Source organism: Thalassophryne amazonica, chromosome 2, assembly GCF_902500255.1.
Source record: "Thalassophryne amazonica chromosome 2, fThaAma1.1, whole genome shotgun sequence".
NCBI lineage: Eukaryota > Metazoa > Chordata > Actinopteri > Batrachoidiformes > Batrachoididae > Thalassophryne > Thalassophryne amazonica.
This window is the reverse complement of record NC_047104.1, coordinates 124,756-151,629: the sequence shown is the minus strand read 5'-3', so window position 1 is coordinate 151,629 and position 26,874 is coordinate 124,756. Positions and strand designations below refer to the sequence as shown.

At 42.7% G+C, this 26,874-nt stretch overlaps 1 protein-coding gene across 1 annotated transcript in view; it reads left to right on the top strand.

Annotated features, from left to right (window-relative positions):
* The first annotated feature begins 7,311 nt into the window (after positions 1-7,311).
* LOC117521501 (annexin A2-like) overlaps positions 7,312-26,874 on the top strand; it is a 94,444-nt gene continuing 74,881 nt past the window's right edge. The window contains exons 1-2 of the mRNA XM_034182815.1: positions 7,312-7,440; positions 10,235-10,299. Coding sequence (XP_034038706.1) covers positions 10,249-10,299 — 51 coding nt within the window. The 5' untranslated portion in view covers positions 7,312-7,440; positions 10,235-10,248. The remainder of the gene's footprint in view (positions 7,441-10,234; positions 10,300-26,874) is intronic.

Genomic DNA, 26,874 nt, shown 5'->3' with positions numbered 1-26,874 from the left:
CTGGTGAAAAACTGGATTGGAAAAAATGCTAACACGAAGGAATGGAGTACTAAGGCCCTGGAAATTGGACAGGCCCTGAATGACCGCCGTCGTGCCGGCAGGCCCACCCCTTCGCAAGAACTGAACCAACACCCATTTTCGACACCGGAAGTGGGGCGGAGTCACACTAAAAGGGACAGAGAACCAGAACCAAAGATCCCATTTAAGGTTGGACAGTGTGTGTGTGTGTGTGTGTGTGTGTGTGTGTGTGTGTGTGTGTGTGTGTGTGTGTGTGTGTGTGTGTGTGTGTGTGTGTGTGTGTCACACTCTCACAAGTGTCACTACCTTAGCTTATGACAAGCTAAAAGTGGACACTCTCGTTATGGCTGAACTACTTTCAACAGTTTCTGGGGATTCTGTGTTAGTATGCGGCCGATGTGCTTGATGAATTCCTGCACAAAAAGTAGTTCCCAGATAATTGTGATATATTCCTGTGAGATGAGTATATCTCATCTAAATTAATTCTAAAATTTACTAGTAATAAAATTATAAAGAGAACTGAACTTTTAAAAGTGGCCATAATAAATATTTAAGAAACTTAAAAGTTTCTGAGCCTTTGTAAACACTGACACAATGGAGTTTGATGTGGAAGAGTTCAGAAAGATACGATTGGAATGTTCTGATTACCATTTATGGTTGGAGATGAAAGACTTGGGTGTTAACTTCATGTTAAAGTCAGAACAAGAAGCTGCACTGAAAGAGATCAGTCTGGGAAGAGACACATTCTGTGTGTTGTCACTCCAACGAGAGCAGCACGGTGAGCAGTTTCATGAAAGTAGTCCGGCGAAGTCAGTCTGTGGGCGCGAGATATCCCACAATGCCAAAATAGCAGAGATGTCGGTCCAGTGACAGCGGCACTCTGAGCAGGATGTGTGTGTGTGGAGTTGAGCTTAGCTTAGCTGCTCCTCTCAACTGCTTCACTACCTCAAGCTATGTAGTAAACAAAAGCTTCCAGCAGTGGGCAGGGCGCACAAAGACAGAAGTGCTGACTCATCGTTTGAGTTTGTGGTCTGCCTTTGATGCTACCAGAAGGGATCATGATGTTAAAACTCAAAGTCAGTTTGTTAGTAGTTGCAAGTGTACCGGAGACAATACTGAAAGTTATCAGTTATCGGTTAGCTGTAGCTTCCGATAATTTTTTTGGTGGTTTATCGGTTTAGCTTCATAAAAGATAACTTCAGTTAGCTGATTAGCTGTTATCGAAGCTAACTTTTTGGTTAGCTGTGCCTGCCACTGATTTTGGATAATTGGGACGCTTTATGTTGAATATTTTCTTCAGAATTTACTGAATTCCACTGAAACTAACAGGTACGAATTTATATTTACTATGGGTGTTTTACTCTGCCAATCAATGCATTAATGGACGTGCGCAGCAGGGTCCAAAGCGTGCAATAAAGCAGCAGCTTTTAGTTCGTAAATGACGGTGTATATAATACCGAGATAAACTGTGACTTCTAATACTGTTTGTTACTGCTTTTGAAAGATGATGACAGTGTTTGGGGCTTTATTTTTTATTCATTCATTTTCCGTGCATTCTTTTTGTGTTTGTGATCCTTAAATTTACCCAGCAGGCCCTGCGGCGCTTAAAGTGAAACTGGTTTATCAGAAGCCAACAGTGTAATCTGATGTGGCCATGTCCGAATCAATACTAAAAGTTGTTGGTTATTGTTATCTGTAACTTCTGATAATTTGTTTAACAGTTTACCGGTTTAGCGTCCTAAAAGATAAGTTTTCAGTTAGTGGATTAATGGTTATTGAAGCTATTTTTTTTTTGGTTAATAGTGCCCACTACTGTCAGCGACTGAATTTGAAGTGTTTGCGCTGTGGTATGGCGGCTGCGAAGTGCAAATCAATCAGCCGTGAAAACTGAAAGTAAAACAGAAAAAACACCTTTCCACAAGACTTGTCAATGTACCACTGACTTTTCATTTGTTTGTTTGTTAGTTTGGTCACCTTAAATTTGGAGTACTTTTCATCTGATTGACTTGAAATTTGGTGAAAGAATGCAGAGTGGTGGGGTCTATATCTCTGTGTTTTTTGGAGTGGTTCCAATGACATTTACCTTTGACAACTGAGTCAAAATTTACAAATTTTGGAAAAATAAACCAAAGGCCATCTGGTGGCAAAAACTGGAAGTGCAGCTTTACCTTAAAAATAGTCAATCACAGAGAAAAAAGGACATATTTCCTCACTGTTCCAACAGGCTTCAGTTAAAATCTGTTATATGTATGTAACGGATTAGTTACAATCAAGAGGCGCCAAACGATCTACGGGGAATCCTTTATGGATTCATTTGTCCCTCAAAAAGCTTCACTTATTTATACAATCATCAACTTCCAAACCAATGGTATGATATGTACAATTTCCTCCATGAATTGCGGGTCATTCAAACGTCTTTTTCCAACACCATGTTGTGAAGATTTTCAGACTTTTGTGCCAAACACATTTGACTCATGATCAAAATAATCTGCGTGAGGACTGCAAAAACTATTAAAATATGACTAGAGAGGAAGGAGTGAAAAGGTAAGTGACAAAAAAACAGCCTTTGCGGTCTCAGTCATTCAACAGGTCTGCGTCAGGCTACGGGGAGGATTCGCATCCCCACAGGGGCTCTGATCTAAAGCAGTTTTGTTCGTCACACCCAGGGATATGTGTGAAACGTAACACCATATTACCGTGCAGTTGTGCCACGTTCCACATTATGAGCCATTTTACTACTATTTTACTATTTATTTACAACTATTATTTTTATCACTTCAAATGCAAATGCATACAAAGTTGATCATATTATACATAGATATCATACATGTGAAGATTTTTATTATGTAAAAAGTTCTTGATTTCTTTTACATAACTGAAGTGTTAGAAATGCACACATTTATTGCTCTCACAGAGGCATGTACATTCCTACATTATGATATGAAATCTTAATTTTTATCGCACAATATGATGAGCCAATCACCATTGTGAAAACCAGAAAAAAAAGCAAAAAGACCTTTTGACAAGACTTGCCAGTGTACCACTGGCTTTCAGTTTTTTCTTTGAGTAGAAGGTAAATTCATGAGGAAAATTCTTGGAAAACTTGATTCTGTTATTTTTGGAACAATTATTTACTCATTTATGGAATTGCTTACTGAAAAAAAAAACACTTTCTTCTTGAAACAACAGTAAAACACAGCATCCAATTAAAAAAATCAGCATTTGAGCAACAGGTCACATAATGGTGAAGTGCAGCTTCCTTTGCCCCAGTTTTGGAACCATCCTGAATATTAACAGTGTTGGAGATCTTGTGTCAGATTTTTTTTGGAGTTTGCATCATCGAGCCTTGAAGAATAAGCTGAGGCCAATTCAAGGCCGGTCATTTTTACCCATTTTTTTCACTATTTCCCACCAAATAAAAAGTGCTATTCACTGTAACTTTACAAATACGATCTATATGGTCTATGTGTGCAATGCGTGAATGCATTGTTTTCTACTCACCACAGTATTACATGCACACATACTACGCTACACTACATCTACAAGTAGTAATATATAAAAATCATTTGAAACAGCCTTGCAAGAATTATTATATTCCGTTGCCCAGGTGTGTTAATGTCTGTGATCCCATCACACTGCATCATGAAAGTATAGTAAAGGTTATAAATGCCCACATCTGTCTCACTGCGCTGTGGCTTGAAATTGTGTAGGAGTCTAAAGGAACACACAGACTTTGAATAATACTCAGCCTCTACTGTGGACTTGAGTTGCCGTAACTCGGCATCAGAGACCCAGGACTCAGACATGGCCTTGGGGGAGGCAGACTCGACTGCAACACTGAACAGTAAGTACCTTTACATTAGAAAATTCTGAAATATAATACTGATTCATCGGTGCAGCATCTGCAGTGATGCGGTCACTGTATCGGACCGTCGTGGTGAAGAGAGAGTTGAGTAGGGGGGCAAAGCTCTCGATTTCAGATTCGGAATTCAGATCAGGGAGACAGACACCCTCTCTACTTTTAAGATTAGGCTTAAAACTTTCCTTTTTGCTAAAGCTTATAGTTATGGCTGGATCAGGTGACCCTGAACCATCCCTTAGTTATGCTGCTATAGACGTAGATTGCTGGGGGGTTCCCATGATGCACTCTTTCTTTCTCTTTTTGCTCTGTATGCACCACTCTGCATTTAATCATTAGTGATCGATCTCTGCTCCCCTCCACAGCATGTCTTTTTCCTGGTTCTCTCCCTCAGCCCCAACCAGTCCCAGCAGAAGACTGCCCCTCCCTGAGCCTGGTTCTGCTGGAGGTTTCTTCCTGTTAAAAGGGAGTTTTTCCTTCCCACTGTAGCCAAGTGCTTGCTCACAGGGGGTCGTTTTGACCGTTGGGGTTTTACATAATTATTGTATGGCCTTGCCTTACAATATAAAGCGCCTTGGGGCAACTGTTTGTTGTGATTTGGCGCTATATAAAAAAAAAATTGATTGATTGATTGATTTACCGATCGATCTACGTTCCGATCCTCACCTATGGTCATGAGATTTGGCTCATGACCGAAAGAACGAGATCGCAAGTACAAGCGGCCGAGATGAGTTTCCTCCGCAGGGTGGCTGGGCTCTCCCTTAGACATAGGGTGAGGAGCTCAGCCACTCGGGAGGAGCTCGGAGTCGAGCCGCTGCTCCTCCATGTCAAAAGGAGTCAGTTGAGGTGGCTCGGGCATCTTTTCCGGATGCCCCCTGGACGCCTCGCTGGAGAGGTGTTCCGGGCACGTCCCATTGGGAGGAGGCCCCGGGGAAGTCCCAGGACACGCTGGAGGGACTACATCTCTCGGCTGGCTTGGGAACGCCTTGGGGTTCCCCCAGAGGAACTGGGGGAGGTGTGTGTGTGGATCGGGAGGTCTGGGCGGCTTTGCTTGAGCTGCTGCCCCCGCGACCCGACTCCGGATAAAGCGGAAGAAAATGGATGGATGGATGGATAATATTGATTCAGCTGAAAACACCATGATATGAGTTTGAGTCCACGTCATTCTCAAGTTTGGGCACTGAAAGTCTCAAGTCAGCATGTGTATTATGAATTAAGAGTGAACTTTACTAACGTGTGCTGATCGTTTAGAAGATCTTCACTTAGCCTGGAAAAAGAGTCTGTTGCTCTATAAAAAAGCCCTCCGTAAAGCTAGGACATCTTACTACTCATCACTAATTGAAGAAAATAAGAACAACCCCAGGTTTCTTTTCAGCACTGTAGCCGGGCTGACAAAGACTCAGAGCTCTATTGAGCCGAGTATTCCTTTAACTTTAACTAGTAATGACTTCATGACTTTCTTTGCTAATAAAATTTTAACTATTAGAGAAAAAATTACTCATAACCATCCCAAAGACGTATCGTTATCTTTGGCTGCTTTCAGTGATGCTGGTATTTGGTTAGACTCTTTCTCTCAGATTGTTCTGTCTGAGTTATTTTCATTAGTTACTTCATCCAAACCATCAACATGTCTATTAGACCCCATTCCTACCAGGCAGCTCAAGGAAGCCCTACCATTATTTAATGCTTCGATCTTAAATATGATCAATCTATCTTTATTAGTTGGCTATGTACCACAGGCTTTTAATGTGGCAGTAATTAAACCATTACATAAAAGCCATCACTTGACCCAGCTATCTTAGCTAATTATAGACCAATCTCCAACCTTCCTTTTCTCTCAAAAATTCGTGAAAGGGTAGTTGTAAAACAGCTAACTGATCATCTGCAGAGGAATGGTCTATTTGAAGAGTTTCAGTCAGGTTTTAGAATTCATCATAGTACAGAAACAGCATTAGTGAAGGTTACAAATGATCTTCTTATGGCCTCAGACAGTGGACTCATCTCTGTGCTTGTTCTGTTAGACCTCAGTGCTGCTTTTGATACTGTTGACCATAAAATTTTATTACAGAGATTAGAGCATGCCATAGGTATTAAAGGCACTGCGCTGCAGTGGTTTGAATCATATTTATCTAATAGATTACAATTTGTTCATGTAAATGGGGAATCTTCTTCACAGACTAAGGTTAATTATGGAGTTCCACAAGGTTCTGTGCTAGGACCAATTTTATTCACTTTATACATGCTTCCCTTAGGCAGTATTATTAGACGGTATTGCTTAAATTTTCATTGTTACGCAGATGATACCCAGCTTTATCTATCCATGAAGCCAGAGGACACACACCAATTAGCTAAACTGCAGGATTGTCTTACAGACATAAGGACATGGATGACCTCTAATTTCCTGCTTTTAAACTCAGATAAAACTGAAGTTATTGTACTTGGCCCCACAAATCTTGGAAACATGGTGTCTAACCAGATCCTTACTCTGGATGGCATTACCCTGACCTCTAGTAATACTGTGAAAAATCTTGGAGTCATTTTTGATCAGGATATGTCATTCAAAGCGCATATTAAACAAATATGTAGGACTGCTTTTTTGCATTTACGCAATATCTCTAAAATTAGAAAGGTCTTGTCTCAGAGTGATGCTGAAAAACTAATTCATGCATTTATTTCCTCTAGGCTGGACTATTGTAATTCATTATTATCAGGTTGTCCTAAAAGTTCCCTGAAAAGCCTTCAGTTAATTCAAAATGCTGCAGCTAGAGTACTGACGGGGACTAGAAGGAGAGAGCATATCTCACCCATATTGGCCTCTCTTCATTGGCTTCCTGTTAATTCTAGAATAGAATTTAAAATTCTTCTTCTTACTTATAAGGTTTTGAATAATCAGGTCCCATCTTATCTTATCTTATCTTATCTCTTATTGTATGGCCTTGCCTTACAATATAAGGCGCCTTGGGGCAACTGTTTGTTGAGATTTGGCGCTATATAAATAAAATTGATTGATTGATTGATCGTCAACATTATCCTCAAGATCATAATCCAGCATCTACAGGCCAACCCACTGATCAGTCCAAGCCAGACCACAGTACTGCAACACGGTTCAAACTGCCGAGTGCCACACATGAGAAATTTATGACCATGTTCTTCTGTGCTCTGTATCATGATATAAAACATGATGATTATAAACTTTGAATTAATCAGAATATGAAACATTTGGTGAAGAAATAAAAAAAAAAGATCCAGTATCTGCCTCCAGATCAGCAAGAAAATGTAAGATGTTCTTTCCTTAGATACAAGTGAGACCACCAGCTTTCATGGAAATCTGCTAAAAAAGAAAAAAAGAAAACACTGGTGATCATGTGATCTCTCTGCAGCTGCATTTTCTTGTATACTTAATTACACAGCAGGCAGCGTGATCTGTTCCTGAGGCGGTCTGAGAGTCCACAAGTCGGGTCCAGTGAGTCACACAGAGTTACAACTGTGGAATCTGGACGTAGATAAGCACCACACCCAGTCTGGTCCTGGATCAGAACACAACTGCTGCCTCTCTGCCGAAGGTAAGAAAATCTTTTCCTCGTGTTTTCTTTGACTTTGAACCATATGAAAATCTGAGCCCTGCCTGTTGACAAGAACCCCACAACGAACCTTCACAAACATGTGCATTTATAGACACGGGGAGTGCTCAAACCTCAAACATTTAACGATAAGTTAAACTCCTAAAGTGTTATTTTAACGCTCTAGTGGTTGGTTAAAACTTACACAATGTTTGAGCTGTTTATCAGAGATGATCATTTTCACTCCAAGTGTAATTTAATGTGTTATTTCAGTACTGTGAGATGGGGCAGCACGGTGGCTTAGTGGTTAGCACTGTTGCCTCACAGCAAGAAGGTCATGGGTTCAATTCCTGCCTGTGGTCTTTCTGTATGGAGTTTGCATGTTCTCCCTGTGTTTGCGTGGGTTTCCTCCGGGTGCTACGGTTTCCTCCCACATCCAAAGACATGCAGATTAGGTGGATTGGGATTTTTAAATTGTCTGTAGGTGTGTAAGTGGTGTGAATGTGTTTGCTTGTCTGTTTGTGGCCCTGTGACAGACTGGCGTCCTGTACCCCACCTCGCGCTCTATGACTGTGGGGATAGGCTCCAGCCCCCCGCGACCCTTAATTGGACTAAGCGGTTGAAGATGAGTGTGTATGTGTGAGCATTGTGAGATGAGTGCGAAAAGGGGAAACATAGTTCTGGTTGGTTTTGCTGTGACAGTGCAACCAGAAGGTAGTGGGTTCAAACATAATCTCAGGCCTTTTGCTGTGTTTCTATCAGCACTTTCACAATGTTCAAGGGTGCAATTTAGAACTAGAAATTGGGGGGGGACAAAGTGCGAGGCCCGCAGGTGTCTGGGGGCCACTTTAGGCCCCCAGAAGCCAACTGTTTTTAGATAAGCTCAGATGCATTCTGAGCATCCAGAACAGTAATTTTAATGTTTTGAGAAGACCATAAAGTGGACACCATTTGACTTATGCAATTTGAAACTGTGGATATAAGGACTTTATTCTGACAATAGCCAGCATTGATTTTATTAACATCCTGGTGTAAATAAGGTATCACCACATGTGTAGAACTCAAAAAGAATGAAAGGTTGAGTTGTCAAAAAAACAACTGCAATGTGGTAAAATGTATTCATAAATTTGAAAGAACAGGCTCTTAATAATTATTAACTATCGCATACTGTATTTTTTTTCTCAAGATTTGTTTTTGCATAAGTTTGAAAAAATAACAGGTCATAAGTTTAGGATAAATTACTTATCATGAAGTTAATTTTCGAAGTGGCACTAATGACAACACTCATACTGAACATAATTTCGCTTGCATAGACTGATTTTGGAGATCAAGCAATAATTGCAGATGGGCTTTCTGAGGTCCCAGATAGCTTTTCTGATTTCCTTTTCTAACTTTCAGAATTTAGTCAATTAGCATATGGTCCATTGATACTTATGTGTAGACACTAGTCCCTAGAGGCAACTATTTTTGGTTTCAAATCTGGGCAAATGCAGTCCCAGAAAATTCCGAATGTGACAAACAAGAAACAGGTGTTGTAAACAAGTCAATGCTGCTAAAAATACAAACTTGCAGAAACAAAGATACTATTCTGACCTGGTTTGCACATAAGACTGACATAGCATGTTTCAAGTACACACATATATGTCAGAAGGTTGGGGGGACATACCATATTCTGTCCCCCCTGGTTGAAAAGGTGGGGGGGACATGTCCCCCCATCCCCCACCAAATTGTGCCCATGACAATGTTAAAGTTTTCTTAATAATATTTCATATGAAGGGTCACATGCAAGGCCCAGTAACTCAATTTTTTTTTAAAATGGAGAAAACTGCCATTTAAAATATGAATTTAAAGGAAAGCCTTTTAGAAAATGCACAAATTTTATAAATAAAATGTATATATATATATATATATATAAACCAAAAACCAACCAAAACCAAAAAGTCAATAATACTTTGAACTTAAGTGTTCAAAGTATTATTGTGTATTTTCCCGCTGTTTTTGTGATTTGTTTCCTGTGAAGCACTGTTTTTTTAATCACTTTTGTTATGAAGAGTGTTTTATATGATGCTTGTTTGCTCTGCAGACTTGAGACATGTTTCTACAGTGAATCATTCTCTTACCACATAACATTTGTTGAGCAAAGCCAAAGAAAACAGCAGGTTTTGTTTCATGGACAAAAACCGAAAAATATCTGCAAATGTCAGAGATTAAAATCCAAACAGTGCACACAGATGAGCAGGAGAAAGATTGTGAGTGCAAACTTTAGCACGCTGCAGAGGAATTCCATTATACAAGCGTAAAGTGAGTTGGAGTGAACCTCGGCCGCCACACGGCTGTTTGCACTGGCTGTTGCTAGGTGATCAAACATGACCCCACACAGGCTTCCTGTTAATGTTTTCCAAGAGTGGTGAAGGTTCTAAAAGCTTCCTTAATTAATGAATTAAGTAATGATAAATTCCACTTTAGGTGCATTTCAGTGTTAAGCTGCAGCATTGCCCTGGAGACGGTCTTTTAGATTACACATCCATTCCATTGTCCTTATCTCTACCTTTGTCCTGGAGACACACCCTGAGGCACATCCTGGCCAACAAATCAAACACCCCCACTCAGTGCTGCTTCCTGTCCAACCTCAGGTCAAACTTCATGGGTCATAACTCATTAAGTCATGAAACCAAAACAGGGTTAATGAGTTTTTTGTTTCTTTGATTCCTCAAAGGGTGCAGAGTGTCATGGTTGCCATGGTTATTGGTGTAAATTGTTCACACCTCAAATTGACAGTATAATTGTGTGTCTCCAGGGAAACAAGTTGCCATGGCGCTGGTGTCTGAGTTCCTGAGCCAACTGACACTGTCACATAGTGGGGTGAGTCTTCTAATGACATCACACAGGACAGGGCGGGACTAGGAGACGCTTCAGTGTTTCAACATCAAATGAACTGGAGCATATCGAAGCACTCATTCTAAATCAGTTGGTGACATACTGAGGCCTCAGTTAGCACAGCTCCTGATACTAACTCTGCAACAATATTCAGAACCAGTCCTGCAGTTCTGTGATGCACAGTTTCGAGTTAGCATCACCAATTTGTTGAACTAGTGAAAGGTTTTGACACCATCTCCAGCCAGACATCCAATCTATCCTTTAATTCAGGTTTTAGTTTCCTGCTTCATTTAATAATGTCATCCACAATTTAACCACATAGTGGAAATCGTGTTTTTTCCCTGGGATGGCTGGGTGTAGTTCATCGACCAGCTCATGATGTGTCCGGTCTTCAGGAGGCAGACAAACAATACGTCACTTCTAACCACAGGTGTTTGCAGTTTTTGACAGTTTGTGCAGTATCCACGATCCGTCAATGATGTGTTGACTGACACCAGTGAGGCGCCTCCACTAGTCACCGAGCATGCATCAGCGCATCTGTGGGACATTACAGCCTAAACACCACCAACAAATGAGTTCATCCTCATTATACCGGTTTAAAATCAATAAATAATTTGGTGAGTTATAAGATTATAAAATTTCATCTGAGCCCTGCACTGTTAGCAGCACAGGGGAAAAATGTTGCAGACTTTTTGTTGCCCATTTTTATTGTGTCACAAAACTCACCCTATCTCTAAGGGGTCCTGGATTTTTTTACTTTGAGCTTGCGCTGAACACAGACGTGCTTGATGAATTCCTGTGCTAAAAGTAGTTCCTGTGAGATAAGTATATCTCATCTAAATTAATTCTAAAATTTACCAGAAATACAGAGTGGGTTACAGAGCTTTTTATCATCGCACCCCAGCTCTGTGGAATGATCTGCCTGCGCTAATACGACAGTCGGACTCTGTGGAGACTTTTAAAGCCAGGTTGAAGACATATCTGTTCTCCCTGTTTTATCATTAGTATTTTATATGATTGTGTGTCTTTTTTTATTCGTTTTATTTATTTTACTTCTTTTACCTTTTATGGTTAAATTTTTTTTATTGTGTTTTAATCTTATTTCATTTTATTCTGCTTTTAAATGTTTGTGAAGCGCCTTAAGGCGATTACTCATGATTTGGTGCTATATAAATGAATAAATTATTATTATTATTATTATTATTATTATTATACCAGAAATACAACTATAAAGATAAAATGAAGTTTTAAGAGTGGCCATAATAAATATTTAAGAAACTTAAAGTTTATGAGCAACTTCACCTGCTTAAGCACATTGTAAACATTGACACAATGGAGTTTGATGCAGAAGAGTTCACAAAGATACGATTGGAATGGTTTGATGACCATTTACAGTTGGCGATGAAAGACTTGGGTGTTAACTTGGTGTTAAAGTCAGAACAAGAAGCTGCACTGAAAGAGATCAATCTGAGAAGAGACACATTCTGTGTGTTGTCGCTCCAACGAGAGCAGCACGCTGAGCAGGGTGACGAAAGTAGTCCGGCGAAGTCACTCTGGGTGCGAGATATTCCACAGTTCCAAAATAGCAGAGATGTCAGTCCAATGAGAGCAGTACTCTGAGCAGGATGGAGAACTGGTCACACACACAGAGAGAGAGAGAGAGAGAGGAGAAGAAGAAAAAGAAGAAGAAAATAATTTCTTTTGACCCAATACTGATATGCTAGCAATATCACTTATGGTTAAAATTTTAACCAAACTAATTTCGGACAAGTTATTTAAATTAACGTCACGTCTGAAGTTTTATAAAGTGAAAATATCAGATATATGTTTTAGTTTTAGTTAAAATATTGTAGTAATTTGGAAGGCTTTAGTGTGGACATGTTGTCTCCAGGTGCATTATGGGTAATGTCAATACATTCACGACAGAAGAAATGCATTTGAGACACTCTGATCAGGCTCCACACAGCATCAAACCCTTTGCATATTATGCCTAAAACTCTTGTGAATATATTCTTTGGGTTTATAGACGTTATTGTGTTTGTTTTATGTAAAAATGCCAGAAGAAGCCCAGGCTGCTTCTCCATGATTTTCAACTGGAATCATTGCAATCGATTCCTGTTTGCTATTTAAAATCCTGTTTATGTCAAACACTGTCTGTCGTCTTTCTTCCAGAGTAATATATATATAAGATGTCTAAAATTCAGTTTGCGTTGATGAAATTCCATACATCTTAAATGTAGCAGACACGGATTATCTGGAATTTTGTTTTGGCAAGTTTTCAGTCTCCACTGCCATCTACTGGCTAGTAGTGTTCAGTGTTCATGACAGACAGTATGAGCATTTTATTTATAACTCAAATCCATAAGTCAGTACTGCTTTGTTTTCCAAGACCTCCGCCTCACGGCGGCACTGCTACTGAGTAGAGAGTTGAGGTTTGCTGCTCCTCTCAGCTTCTTCACTGCTGGAAACTATGTAGTAAACAGGAGCTTCCAGCAGGGGGCAGGACACACAAAAACAGAAGTGCTGACTCATTGTTTGGGTCTGGGGTTGCCTTGATGCTACCAGAAGCGATCGTGGTGTTAAAACTCAAAATCAGCTTGTGAGTAGTTGCAAGTGTACCAGAGACAATACTGAAAGTTATCGGTTAGCTGTAGCCATCATCCATCCATCCATCCATTTTCTTCCGCTTTATCCGGAGTCGGGTCGCGGGAACAGCAGCTCAAGCAAAGCCGTCTAGACCTCCCGATCCACACACACCTCCCCCAGCTCCTCCGGGGAACCCCGAGGCATTCCCAAGCCAGCCGAGAGATGTAGTCCCTCCAGCATGTCCTGGGTCTTCCCTGGGGCCTCCTCCCGATGGGACTTGCCCGGAACACCTCTCCAGCAAGGTGTCCAGGGGGCATCCGAAAAAGATGCCTCAGCTGGCTCCTTTCGATGTGAAGGAGCAGCGGCTCGACTCCAAGCTCCTCCCGGGTGATCAAGCTCCTCACCCTATCTCTAAGGAAACGCCCAGCCACCCTGCAGATGCAACTCATTTCGGCCGCTTGTACTCGCGATCTCGTTCTTTCGGTCATGAGCCAAATTTCATGACCATAGGTGAGGTTCAGAACGTAGATCAATCGGTAAATCGAGAACTTTGCTCCCCTACTCAGCTCTCTCTTCACCACAACGGTCAGATACAGTGACCGCATCACTGCAAACGCTGCACCGATCCATCTGTCGGTCTCATGCTCCATCCGTGCCTTACTCGTGAACAAGACCCCGAGATACTTAAACTCCTCCACTTGAGGCAAGGACACTCCACCGACCTGAATAGGGCAAGGCACCTTTTTCTGGTCGAGAACCATGGCCTCCGATTTGGAGGTGCTGATTTTCATCCCAGATGCTTCACACTCGGCTGCAAACCACCCCAGTGCACGCTGAAGGTCCTTATTTGACAAAGCCAACAGAACCACATCGTCCGCAAACAGCAGAGATGAGATTCTGTGGTTCGCAAACCGGACCATCTCTACACCCTGGCTGTGCCTAGAAATTTTGTCCATAATGAACAGAACCAGTGACAAAGGGCAGCCCTGGCGGAGGCCAACGTGCACTGGAAACAGGTTTGACTTACTACCAGCAATCAATCAATCAATCAATCAATTTTTTTATATAGTGCCAAATCACAACAAACAGTTGCCCCAAGGCGCTTTATATTGTAAGGCAAGGCCATACAATAATTATGTAAAACCCCAACGGTCAAAACGACCCCCTGTGAGCAAGCACTTGGCTACAGTGAGAAGGAAAAACTCCCTTTTAACAGGAAGAAACCTCCAGCAGAACCAGGCTCAGGGAGGGGCAGTCTTCTGCTGGGACTGGTTGGGGCTGAGGGAGAGAACTAGGAAAAAGACATGCTGTGGAGGGGAGCAGGGCAATGCGAACCAAGCTCCTGTTGCAGTCATACAGGGACCAGATAGCCCTTACCAAAGGAGCCCTGTACTCCTGGAGTACCCCCCACAGGGTGTCCCAAGGGACACGGTCGAACGCCTTCTCCAGATCCACAAAATACATGTGGACTGGTTGGGTGAACTCCCATGAACCCTCGAGCACTCGATGGAGGGTGTAGAGCTGGTCCAGTGTGCCGTGACCAGGACGAAAACCACACTGCTCCTCCTAAATCCAAGGTTTGACTATCGGTCGAATTCTCCTCTCCAGTACTCTGGAATAGACCTTACCGGGGATGCTGAAGAGTGTGATCCCCCTGTAGTTGGAACACACCCTCCGCTCCCCCTTCTTAAACAGAGAAACCACCACCCTGGTCTGCCAATCCAGAGGCACTGTCCCCAACCGCCACACGATGTTGCAGAGGTCTGTCAACCAAGACAGTCCCACAACATTCAGAGGCTTAAGGTACTTGGGACGTTTTTTATCCACCCCAGGAGCCTTGTCACCGAGGAGCTTTCTAACCACCTCAGTGACTTCGGCCTGGATGATGGATGAGTCCACCTCTGAGTCCCCAGTCTCTGCTTCCTCTTCGGAAGACGTGACGATGAGATTGAGGAGATCCTCAAAGTATTCCTTCCGCCGCCCGACAACATTCCCAGTCAGGGTCAACAACTCCCCACCCGCACCGTAGACAGTGCCGGTGGAGAGCTGCTTCCACCTTTTGAGGCATCGGACGGTTTGCCAGAATTTCTTCAAGGCCGACTGATATTCCTCCTCCATGGCCTCGCCGAGCTCCTCCCAGAGCCGAGTTTTTGCCTCTGCGACTGCACGTCAGCTGCCTTTGCAGTCCCACTTACCAACAAAGACAAGCAGGACTCCTTCTTCAGCTTGACGGCATCCCTTACTTCTGGCGTCCACCACCGGGTTCGGGGATTGCTGCTGTGACAGGCACCAGAGTCCTTGTGACCACAGCTACGAGCGGCCACATCGACAGTGCAGGTGGAGAACATGGTCCACTTGGATTCCATGTCTCCAACCTCCCCCGGGATCTGGGAGAAGCTCTCACGGAGGTGGGAGTTGAAGACCTCGCTGACACAGGGTTCCGCCAGTCATTGCCAGCAGACCCTCATGATACATTTGGGCCTGCCAGGTCTGACCGACTTCCACCCCTCCCAGCGGATCCAACTCACCACCAGGTGGTGATCGGTCGACAGCTGAGCCCCTCTCTTCACACGCGTGTCCGAGACACATGGCCAAAGATCAGATGATACGACTACAAAGTCGATCATCGACCTCCAGCTCAGGGTGTCCTGGTGCCGTGTGCACTTATGGACACCGTTGTGTTCGAACATAGTGTTTGTGATGGACAAACTGTGACTAGCACAGAGGTCCAACAACTGAACACCACTCAGGTTCAGATCGGGGAGGCCGTGCTTCCAGATCACCCCCCTCCAGGTCTCACTGTCGCCGCCCACATGAGCATTGAAATCCCACAGGAGAACAATGGAGTCCCCAGTCCCTATCTAGTCCCCCTCCCAGGGACTCCAAGAAGGTCGGGTACTCTGCACTGCTGCTCAGCCCGTAGACTGAGACAACAGTGAGAGACCTGTCCCTGACCGTAGGGACGCGACCCTCTTGTTCACCGGAGTGAACTCCAACACATGGTGACTGAGCTGGGGAGCAATAAGCAATGCTACCCCAGCTCTCCGCCTCTCCCTGTGGGCAATGCCAGAAAAATGGAGCGTCCAGCCCCTCTCCAGGAGTTGGGTAGCAGAGCCCAAGCTGTGCATGGAGGTGAGCCCGACTATCTCTAGTCGGTATCTCTCAACCTCCCGCACAAGCTCAGGCTCTTTCCCCTCCAGTGAGGTGATATTCCACGTCCCAACAGCCAGGGGCTGTGAGCGCGGACTGGTCCGCCGGGCCACCCACCCTCGACTGCCACCCAATCCTCTCTGCGCCCGACCCCCATGGCCCCCTCTGCAGGTGGTGAACCCACAGGAGGGTGGGCCCACGTCGCTCTTTCGGGCTGAGCCCGGTTGGGCCCCCTGGGCTAATTCCCAACCACCAGGCGCTCGTGTGCGAGCCCCAACCCCAGGCCTAGCTCTAGGGTGGGGCCCCGGCTCCGCCATTCCGGACAACATCTCGGCCCTTGATTTTGTACTGGTCATGGGAGCTTCTGAACTGCCCTTAGTCTGACCCGTCACCTAGGACCTGTTTGCCTTGGGAGACCCTACCAGGGGCACAAAGCCACCGACAACATAGCTCCTAGGATCATCCGGGTACGCAAACTCCCCCACCACGATAAGGTGGCAGAGGGGGAGTTCAAGGTGGTTATCTGTAGCTTCCGATAAATTTTTGGATGGTTTATTGGTTTAGCTTTATAAAATATAACTTTTTAGTTAGCTGGTTATCTGTTATCGAAGTTAACTTTTTGGTTAGCTGTGCCCACCAATGATTTGCAGTGTAGTGTCTGAGGTAGAAGTAAAAGTGAGACAGTGCAGTAGTGCAAACCATTCAGTATTTGTAGCAGCAGAAGATTTTTGTTAAAACAGTGTGCAAGTGGTGTGGTAGTGGTAAAGTGAAACAGTACAGGACATTGGTAATGGGCAACAGAATATATACAGTGGGGAAAATAAGTATTTGACCCCCTGTCAGTTTTGCAGGTTTTCCCACCTACATAGAATGGAGAGGTCTGTAATTTTTATTGTAGGTACACTTCAACTGTGAGAGACAGAATCTAAAAAAAATCCAGAAAATCACATTGTATGATTTTTAAATAATTAATTTGCATTTTATTGCATAACATAAGTATTTGACCCCCTAGAAAAACAGAGCTTAACAATTGGTACAGAAACATTTGTCTGTCATTACAGAGGTCAGACGTTTCCTTCTAGTTCTTGACCAAGTTTTCACGGACTGCAACAGGGATTTTGGTTCACTCCTCCATACAGATCTTCTCAAATCTTTCAGGTTTGGAGTTTCAGCTCCCTCCAAAGATTTTCTATTTCCTTCAGGTTTGGAGTTTCAGCTCCCTCCAAAGATTTTCTATTGAGTTCAGGTCTGAATTGAGTTCAGGCCAGGCCACTCCAAGACCTTGAAATGCTTCTTACGGAGCCCCTCCTTAAGCCGGATTCACGCGGCAGGATAATTAGGCCGATATCGGACCCGATCTTCCCCTTCCAACAATCTTAAGGACGCACAGACAATCGTGATGATGCTAAAGATAATCTTATCAGATATTTCTCTGGTGTGTGGTGTGTTAAGAGCGCTCTGAAGAGCCGGAAGGATGTCAGGAGCACTCCGATCGCAAATCGGGGATATTCAACATGTTGGATTTTTTTGGCCCGATATCGCAGCGTGTGTGTGTCCTCCGACCACAAATGAGCACGCAGCCTGCTGAATGTGACGTGCAGCCAATCAGAAAGCGAGGTGATGGACGTACGGAGTGGAAAATAAAATCAAAACAGTTGTTCTGACTTACCAGAAAGTCCGGTGGTCACGCTGTCTCCACTCCTTTAAAGAACACCTTTTCTTTTTCTTTTTGTATAATTTTTTTCCCTCTGTTTTAAATAGTCCACAAAGTACCTCCGTTTGTTTACTCTGAAGTCACGTTTAATCTCGAGAGATTTTGTGAGATTTCCTGTCTGAACTGTAAATGTTCATGTGTGAAATCTGTTCGTGTGTGGTGGTGTTGTTCTTACCGTGTGGCTGAACACCACATACTGTACGACCAAACCTGTTTGATCCATGATTTTTTTATCTTCATGTGTGTGGTCTCAGGTTTTGGAAACCTAAAGATAATTTTAAAATCCTGTCGTGTGAACCAGGCTTTAGTTGCCCTGGCTGTGTGTTTGGGGTCTTTGTTATGCTGGAAGACCCAGCCATGACCTATCTTCAATGCTCTTACTGAGGGAAGGAGGTTGTTTGCCAAAATCTCGCAATACATGACCCCATCCACTTCTGGATATCACTTCCTGTTCCGGAGCACAGCGGTGTTTTTCTGTATCTGTTAGCTGTTTAATCTGCGCAGTTAGATTGATCTAGTTATCTAGATTACGATTTGTTTCCCAGTGTAATCTTTACGTGCCTTAACTAAAGCACTCCTTCTGCTGAATCACCTCTAAATTATTTACACATTATTCACTTTGCGTGTTTTTAGGAATCCGCTAGCTTAGCGTAGCTACTAGCTCTTAGCCGATTTAGCATGGCGGCTTCTCCTGTCTCTCCCGCACTTTTCTGCTCTGGGTGTGAAATGTTTAGTTATTCCTCGGCCTCCTTTAGCAGTAACGGTACTTGTAATAAGTGTAGCTTATTCGTAGCTTTGGAGGCCAGGCTGGGCGAATTGGAGACTCGGCTCCGCACCGTGGAAAATTCTACAGTTAGCCAGGCCCCTGTAGTCGGTGCGGACCAAGGTAGCTTAGCCGCCGTTAGTTCCCCCCTGGCAGATCCCGAGCAGCCGGGAAAGCAGGCTGACTGGGTGACTGTGAGGAGGAAGCGTAGCCCTAAACAGAAGCCCCGTGTACACCGCCAACCCGTTCACATCTCTAACCGTTTTTCCCCACTCGACGACACACCCGCCGAGGATCAAACTCTGGTTATTGGCGACTCTGTTTTGAGAAATGTGAAGTTAGCGACACCAGCAACCATAGTCAATTGTCTTCCGGGGGCCAGAGCAGGCGACATTGAAGGAAATTTGAAACTGCTGGCTAAGGCTAAGCGTAAATTTGGTAAGATTGTAATTCACGTCGGCAGTAATGACACCCGGTTACGCCAATCGGAGGTCACTAAAATTAACATTAAATCGGTGTGTAACTTTGCAAAAACAATGTCGGACTCTGTAGTTTTCTCTGGGCCCCTCCCCAATCGGACCGGGAGTGACATGTTTAGCCGCATGTTCTCCTTGAATTGCTGGCTGTCTGAGTGGTGTCCAAAAAATGAGGTGGGCTTCGTAGATAATTGGCAAAGCTTCTGGGGAAAACCTGGTCTTGTTAGGAGAGACGGCATCCATCCCACTTTGGATGGAGCAGCTCTCATTTCTAGAAATCTGGCCAATTTTCTTAAATCTTCCAAACCGTGACTATCCAGGGTTGGGACCAGGAAGCAGAGTTGTAGTCTTACACACCTCTCTGCAGCTTCTCTCCCCCTGCCATCCCCTCATTACCCCATCCCCGTAGAGACGGTGCCTGCTCCCAGACTACCAATAACCAGCAAAAATCTATTTAAGCATAAAAATTCAAAAAGAAAAAATAATATAGCACCTTCAACTGCACCACAGACTAAAACAGTTAAATGTGGTCTATTAAACATTAGGTCTCTCTCTTCTAAGTCCCTGTTGGTATATGATATAATAATTGATCCACATATTGATTTATTCTGCCTAACAGAAACCTGGTTACAGCAGGATGAATATGTTAGTTTAAATGAGTCAACACCCCCGAGTCACACTAACTGTCAGAATGCTCGTAGCACGGGCCGGGGCGGAGGATTAGCAGCAATCTTCCATTCCAGCTTATTAATTAATCAAAAACCCAGACAGAGCTTTAATTCATTTGAAAGCTTGTCTCTTAGTCTTGTCCATCCAAATTGGAAGTCCCAAAAACCAGTTTTATTTGTTATTATCTATCGTCCACCTGGTCGTTACTGTGAGTTTCTCTGTGAATTTTCAGACCTTTTGTCTGACTTAGTGCTTAGCTCAGATAAGATAATTATAGTGGGCGATTTTAACATCCACACAGATGCTGAGAATGACAGCCTCAACACTGCATTTAATCTATTATTAGACTCTATTGGCTTTGCTCAAAAAGTAAATGAGTCCACCCACCACTTTAATCATATCTTAGATCTTGTTCTGACTTATGGTATGGAAATAGAAGACTTAACAGTATTCCCTGGAAACTCCCTTCTGTCTGATCATTTCTTAATAACATTTACATTTACTCTGATGGACTACCCAGCAGTAGGGAATAAGTTTCATTACACTAGAAGTCTTTCAGAAAGCGCTGTAACTAGGTTTAAGGATATGATTCCTTCTTTATGTTCTCTAATGCCATATAACAACACAGTGCAGAGTAGCTACCTAAACTCTATAAGGGAGATAGAGTATCTCGTCAATAGTTTTACATCCTCATTGAAGACAACTTTGGATGCTGTAGCTCCTCTGAAAAAGAGAGCTTTAAATCAGAAGTGTCTGACTCCGTGGTATAACTCACAAACCCGTAGCTTAAAGCAGATAACCCGTACGTTGGAGAGGAAATGGCGTCTCACTAATTTAGAAGATCTTCACTTAGCCTGGAAAAAGAGTCTGTTGCTCTATAAAAAAGCCCTCCGTAAAGCTAGGACATCTTTCTACTCATCACTAATTGAAGAAAATAAGAACAACCCCAGGTTTCTTTTCAGCACTGTAGCCAGGCTGACAAAGAGTCAGAGCTCTATTGAGCTGAGTATTCCATTAACTTTAACTAGTAATGACTTCATGACTTTCTTTGCTAACAAAATTTTAACTATTAGAGAAAAAATTACTCATAACCATCCCAAAGACGTATCGTTATCTTTGGCTGCTTTCAGTGATGCCGGTATTTGGTTAGACTCTTTCTCTCCAATTGTTCTGTCTGAGTTATTTTCATTAGTTACTTCATCCAAACCATCAACATGTTTATTAGACCCCATTCCTACCAGGCTGCTCAAGGAAGCCCTACCATTATTTAATGCTTCGATCTTAAATATGATCAGTCTATCTTTGTTAGTTGGCTATGTACCACAGGCTTTTAAGGTGGCAGTAATTAAACCATTACTTAAAAAGCCATCACTTGACCCAGCTATCTTAGCTAATTATAGGCCAATCTCCAACCTTCCTTTTCTCTCAAAAATTCTTGAAAGGGTAGTTGTAAAACAGCTAACTGATCATCTGCAGAGGAATGGTCTATTTGAAGAGTTTCAGTCAGGTTTTAGAATTCATCATAGTACAGAAACAGCATTAGTGAAGGTTACAAATGATCTTCTTATGGCCTCGGACAGTGGACTCATCTCTGTGCTTGTTCTGTTAGACCTCAGTGCTGCTTTTGATACTGTTGACCATAAAATTTTATTACAGAGATTAGAGCATGCCATAGGTATTAAAGGCACTGCGCTGCGGTGGTTTGAATCATATTTGTCTAATAGATTACAATTTGTTCATGTAAATGGGGAATCTTCTTCACAGACTAAAGTTAATTATGGAGTTCCACAAGGTTCTGTGCTAGGACCAATTTTATTCACTTTATATATGCTTCCCTTAGGCAGTATTATTAGACGGTATTGCTTAAATTTTCATTGTTACGCAGATGATACCCAGCTTTATCTATCCATGAAGCCAGAGGACACACACCAATTAGCTAAACTGCAGGATTGTCTTACAGACATAAAGACATGGATGACCTCTAATTTCCTGCTTTTAAACTCAGATAAAACTGAAGTTATTGTACTTGGCCCCACAAATCTTAGAAACATGGTGTCTAACCAGATCCTTACTCTGGATGGCATTACCCTGACCTCTAGTAATACTGTGAGAAATCTTGGAGTCATTTTTGATCAGGATATGTCATTCAAAGCGCATATTAAACAAATATGTAGGACTGCTTTTTTGCATTTACGCAATATCTCTAAAATCAGAAAGGTCTTGTCTCAGAGTGATGCTGAAAAACTAATTCATGCATTTATTTCCTCTAGGCTGGACTATTGTAATTCATTATTATCAGGTTGTCCTAAAAGTTCCCTAAAAAGCCTTCAGTTAATTCAAAATGCTGCAGCTAGAGTACTGACGGGGACTAGAAGGAGAGAGCATATCTCACCCATATTGGCCTCTCTTCATTGGCTTCCTGTTAATTCTAGAATAGAATTTAAAATTCTTCTTCTTACTTATAAGGTTTTGAATAATCAGGTCCCATCTTATCTTAGGGACCTCGTAGTACCATATCACCCCAATAGAGTGCTTCGCTCTCAGACTGCAGGCTTACTTGTAGTTCCTAGGGTTTGTAAGAGTAGAATGGGAGGCAGAGCCTTCAGCTTTCAGGCTCCTCTCCTGTGGAACCAGCTCCCAATTCAGATCAGGGAGACAGACACCCTCTCTACTTTTAAGATTAGGCTTAAAACTTTCCTTTTTGCTAAAGCTTATAGTTAGGGCTGGATCAGGTGACCCTGAACCATCCCTTAGTTATGCTGCTATAGACGTAGACTGCTGGGGGGTTCCCATGATGCACTGTTTCTTTCTCTTTTTGCTCTGTATGCACCACTCTGCATTTAATCATTAGTGATCGATCTCTGCTCCCCTCCACAGCATGTCTTTTTCCTGGTTCTCTCCCTCAGCCCCAACCAGTCCCAGCAGAAGACTGCCCCTCCCTGAGCCTGGTTCTGCTGGAGGTTTCTTCCTGTTAAAAGGGAGTTTTTCCTTCCCACTGTAGCCAAGTGCTTGCTCACAGGGGGTCGTTTTGACCGTTGGGGTTTTACATAATTATTGTATGGCCTTGCCTTACAATATAAAGCGCCTTGGGGCAACTGTTTGTTGTGATTTGGCGCTATATAAAAAAATTGATTGATTGATTGATTGATCCATCCTCCCTTCAATACGGTGCAGTCGTCCTGTTCCCTTTGCAGAAGAGCACCTCCAGAGTATGATGTTTCCACCCCCAAGCTTCACGGTTGGGATGGTTTTCTTGGGTTGTTCTCATCCTCTAAACATGGTAAGTGGAGTTGATTCCAAAAAGCTCTATTTTGGTCTCATCTGACCACATGACCTTCTGCCATGCCTCCTCTGGATCATCCAGATGGTCACCGGTGACCTTCAAACGGGCCTGGACATGTGCTGGCTTGAGCAGGGGGACCTTGCTGCCCTGCAGGATTTTAAACCATGACAGCATCATGTGTTACTAATGTAATCTTTGTGACTATGGTCCCAACTCTCTTCACATCATTGACCAGGTCCTCCTGTGTAGTTCTGAGCTTTCTCAGAATCATCCTTACCCCACAAAGTGAGATCTTGCATGGAATCCCAGGCCGAGGGAGACTGACAGTCATCTTGTGTTTCTTCCACTTTCTAATAAATAATAACAGTTGTTGTCTTCTACCAAGCTGCTTGCCTGTTGTCCTGTTGTCCATCCCAGCCTTGTGCAGGTCTACAGTTTTGTCCCTGGTGTCCTTAGACAGCTCTTTGGTCTTGGCTATGGTGGACAGGTTGGAGTGTGATTGATTGAGTGTGTGAACAGGTGTCTTTTATACAGGTAACAAGTTCAAACAGGTGCAATTAATACAAGTAAAGAGTGCAGAATAAGAGGACTTCTTAAAGAAAAATTAACAGGTCTGTGTGAGCCAGAATTCTTGCTGGTTGGTAGGGGGTCAAATACTTATTCTATGCAATAAAATGCAAATTAATTATTTAAAAATCATACAATGTGATTTCTGGATGGTTTTTTTTTTTTTTTAGATTCTGTCTCTCACAGTTGAAGTGTACCAATTACAGACCTCTCCATTCTTTGTAGGTGGGAAAACCTGCAAAACTGACAGGGGGTCAAATACTTATTTTCCCCAGTGTGTATACATATATATATATATATATATATATATATATATATATATACACACACACACACACAGTGGTCCCTCGCTATAACGCGGTTAACCTGTCGCAGCCTCACATTTTCGTGGATTTTTTTAGTCCAATTTTGCATGCTTTTTTTTTTTTTACAGCGCATTGTGTTCTGTGGCCTCATCAAGCAAGCCAGTCGCGGAACCGCAAAGGCAGAGCACGCGTATTGTGTTCTGCATGTCTCTTTATAACAATCTTCTTGCCCAGAAGAAAAAAGAGTGCCAACAACTACCCATAACTGTGTTCTTCACTCGGAAAAAGACACCTGCACCGAGGTGTCACTCAGTGGAAAAAGATTCGACAGTGGAGCGGTCAGAGGAACTGTGAAATACTGGTCAGTCATGTGTCCAACCTCGTAGGTTGATCGTTAAAATTAAATTTGTTAGTTCTAAAAGCCATCGTAATTATTTATAGGAAAACATTCTATTTTTATTTCTCAAACAAATGTTTGGGTCTGAAAACAGGTTGGTCTTATTTTTCTACTAAGGTTTGAACTTTGAGTGTTTACGAGAGAAAAGTGAGAAAATTAATGCCTGTTTGAGAAAAGTGTATAAAGTGTGTAGTGATGGGTTTTTCAGCCTTAAAATGTCTATAATAATTGCAACAACAAAAAAAAGGCTGACTACGTCGCGGATTTCGCCTATTGCGGGCTATTTTTAGAACGTAACTCCCGCGATAAACGAGGGACCACTATATATATATAAGTTTTATTTCTATAGCACTTTACAACAGTTTTCACTGAACCAAAGTGCTTTCCAATAGCACCAACTAAAGAAAAAATAAAAACAGTACGAAAAACACACATAAAAGCATAATAAGAGCATCCAAATAGAATTAAAATAGACAAAAAAGTGTCAAAGCAATTATGTGCAAAAAGCTACCCTGAACAAGTACGTTTTTAACTTAGCTTTAAACAGAGGCAAACTATTAATGGACCTCAGTTCAGGAGGTAATGCATTCCACAACTTAGGACCTGCTACTGCAAAAGAACGGTCACCCCATTGTTTGAACCTGGACCTGGGAACCTCCAGAAAGTTTTGGTCAGCAGACCGAAGTGCTCTGACAGGGTTGTGTGTTTTTAACAGGTCACATAAATAAGAAGGTGCAATGCCATTTACAGCTTTAAAAACAAACATTAACAGTTTAAAATCAATAAAACGGACTGGAAGCCAGTGCAGGGAGTAAAGTACAGGAATGATGTGGCTGTGCTTCCTGGTGTTGGTCAACAGGCGAGCAGCAGCATTCTGGACCAGTTGGAGTCGGTTTAGGGAGCCTAGAGTGATACCAACATAAAGTGCATTGCAATAGTCAATCCGGGAGCTGATAAAAGCATGCATAGTCCTTTTGGCTTAGAAAGGGTTTGACTTTTGCCAAGACTCTCAGCTGGAAAAAATTGGCTCTTACCACAATGTCAATTTGTTTCTCAAATTTTAAACAGTCAAACAGCACACCAAGGTTCTTTACCACAGCCCTACAATAAGGAGCCAGGGAGCCAAGATCTGGGTCAGAGTTAGTTTTACCTCCAAACAAAATACACTCTGTTTTGGCTTGATTAAGGTGCAGAAAAGTCTGAGCCAGCCAGTCTTTAATATCCTTAAAAGAGTTATGTATGGATTCCAAAGCACTTGTATTATTAGGCACTACTGGCATATAAATCTGAAGGTCATCAGCATAAAAATGAAACTGAAGATTGTATTTAGTGATGACTGAACTCAGTGGAAGCATGTACAAAGAGAACAAGAGCAGCCCAAGGATACTGCCCTGGGGCACACCAGTGGTCTGAGGAACTGTGGAGGAGGAGAGGTCATTAACCGTCACCCTGAAAGTCCTGTTGGTCAAATAAGACTGAAACCACTCCAGGACAGTCCCCCGGAGGCCAACCTGCTGGGACAGACGTGTGAGGAGGATTGAGTGGTCCACAGTATTAAACGCAGCTGTTAGATCCATCATCACCAGCAGCACAGGTTTTTAGAGTCCAAGGATAAAAGAATGTCATTTTGTACTTTTAAAAGAGCTGACTCAGTGCTATGTCGAGATCTAAAACCTGACTGAAATTTATCTAAAACAGAGTTGTGTTCTAAAAACGATTGCAACTGATTAAAAACAACTTTTTCTAAAACCTTAGATAAAAATGGTAAATTTGATACTGGTCTAAAATTAGATAAAACTGAGGGATCTAGGTTGGGCTTTTTAAGAAGAGGCCTAACTACAGCATGTTTAAAATGGGCTGGAACTGTCCCGGAGCTGAGGCAGCTATTGATAAAAGAGAGCAAGCTCGGACCCACAGTGTTAAAAACCTCTTTAAAAACCTTTCCTGGAATAGTGTCCAATGAGCAGTAACGGTTTAATGCTCTGGACAACCTCAGTGAGAAGTGTCAGAGTAACCGGCTCAAAACTATTAAAAACAGCAGATGGTTCATGTAGAGTGTAAAGGCTATTAAAAACCGTGTTACAGTTTAAAATATTCTGTCTGACAGTGGCTACTTTCTCTATGAAAAACTTGAGAAATTTTTCACATGTAGCCTGTGAAATGTCAGACAATATGGTGGGTGGGTTTAAAACTGACTTAATTGTGTCAAATAACACTCTCGGACAGTTAGAACTACTGGCTATGATACTTGACAGATATTGGATTTTTGCCTCCTTCACAGCATTCTGATACTCTGTAAGGCTATCCCGTAGCATTTCCAAGAACACCTGAAGCCTGTCCTTTCTCCATCTCCGTTCATCCTGTCTACAGCGACAGCGTAAGGCACAGGTGGCGTCATTGAGCCAGGGATCTGGTTTGGGTTTGGTGGACCTGAATTTAAAAGGTGCCACAATATCTAAAATATCAGAGCATGTGATATTAAAATATAAGATGAACTCATCTGGACTAAGGATATATATATATATATATATATATATAAGCTTCTTGAAAGCCTGGATGGAGCTGGGGGGAGAGAGTTCAATAATCTCACAGCCTGATGGGTAAAGCTCTTTTTGAGTCTGGTGGTGCGGGACTGGAGGCTCCTGTACCT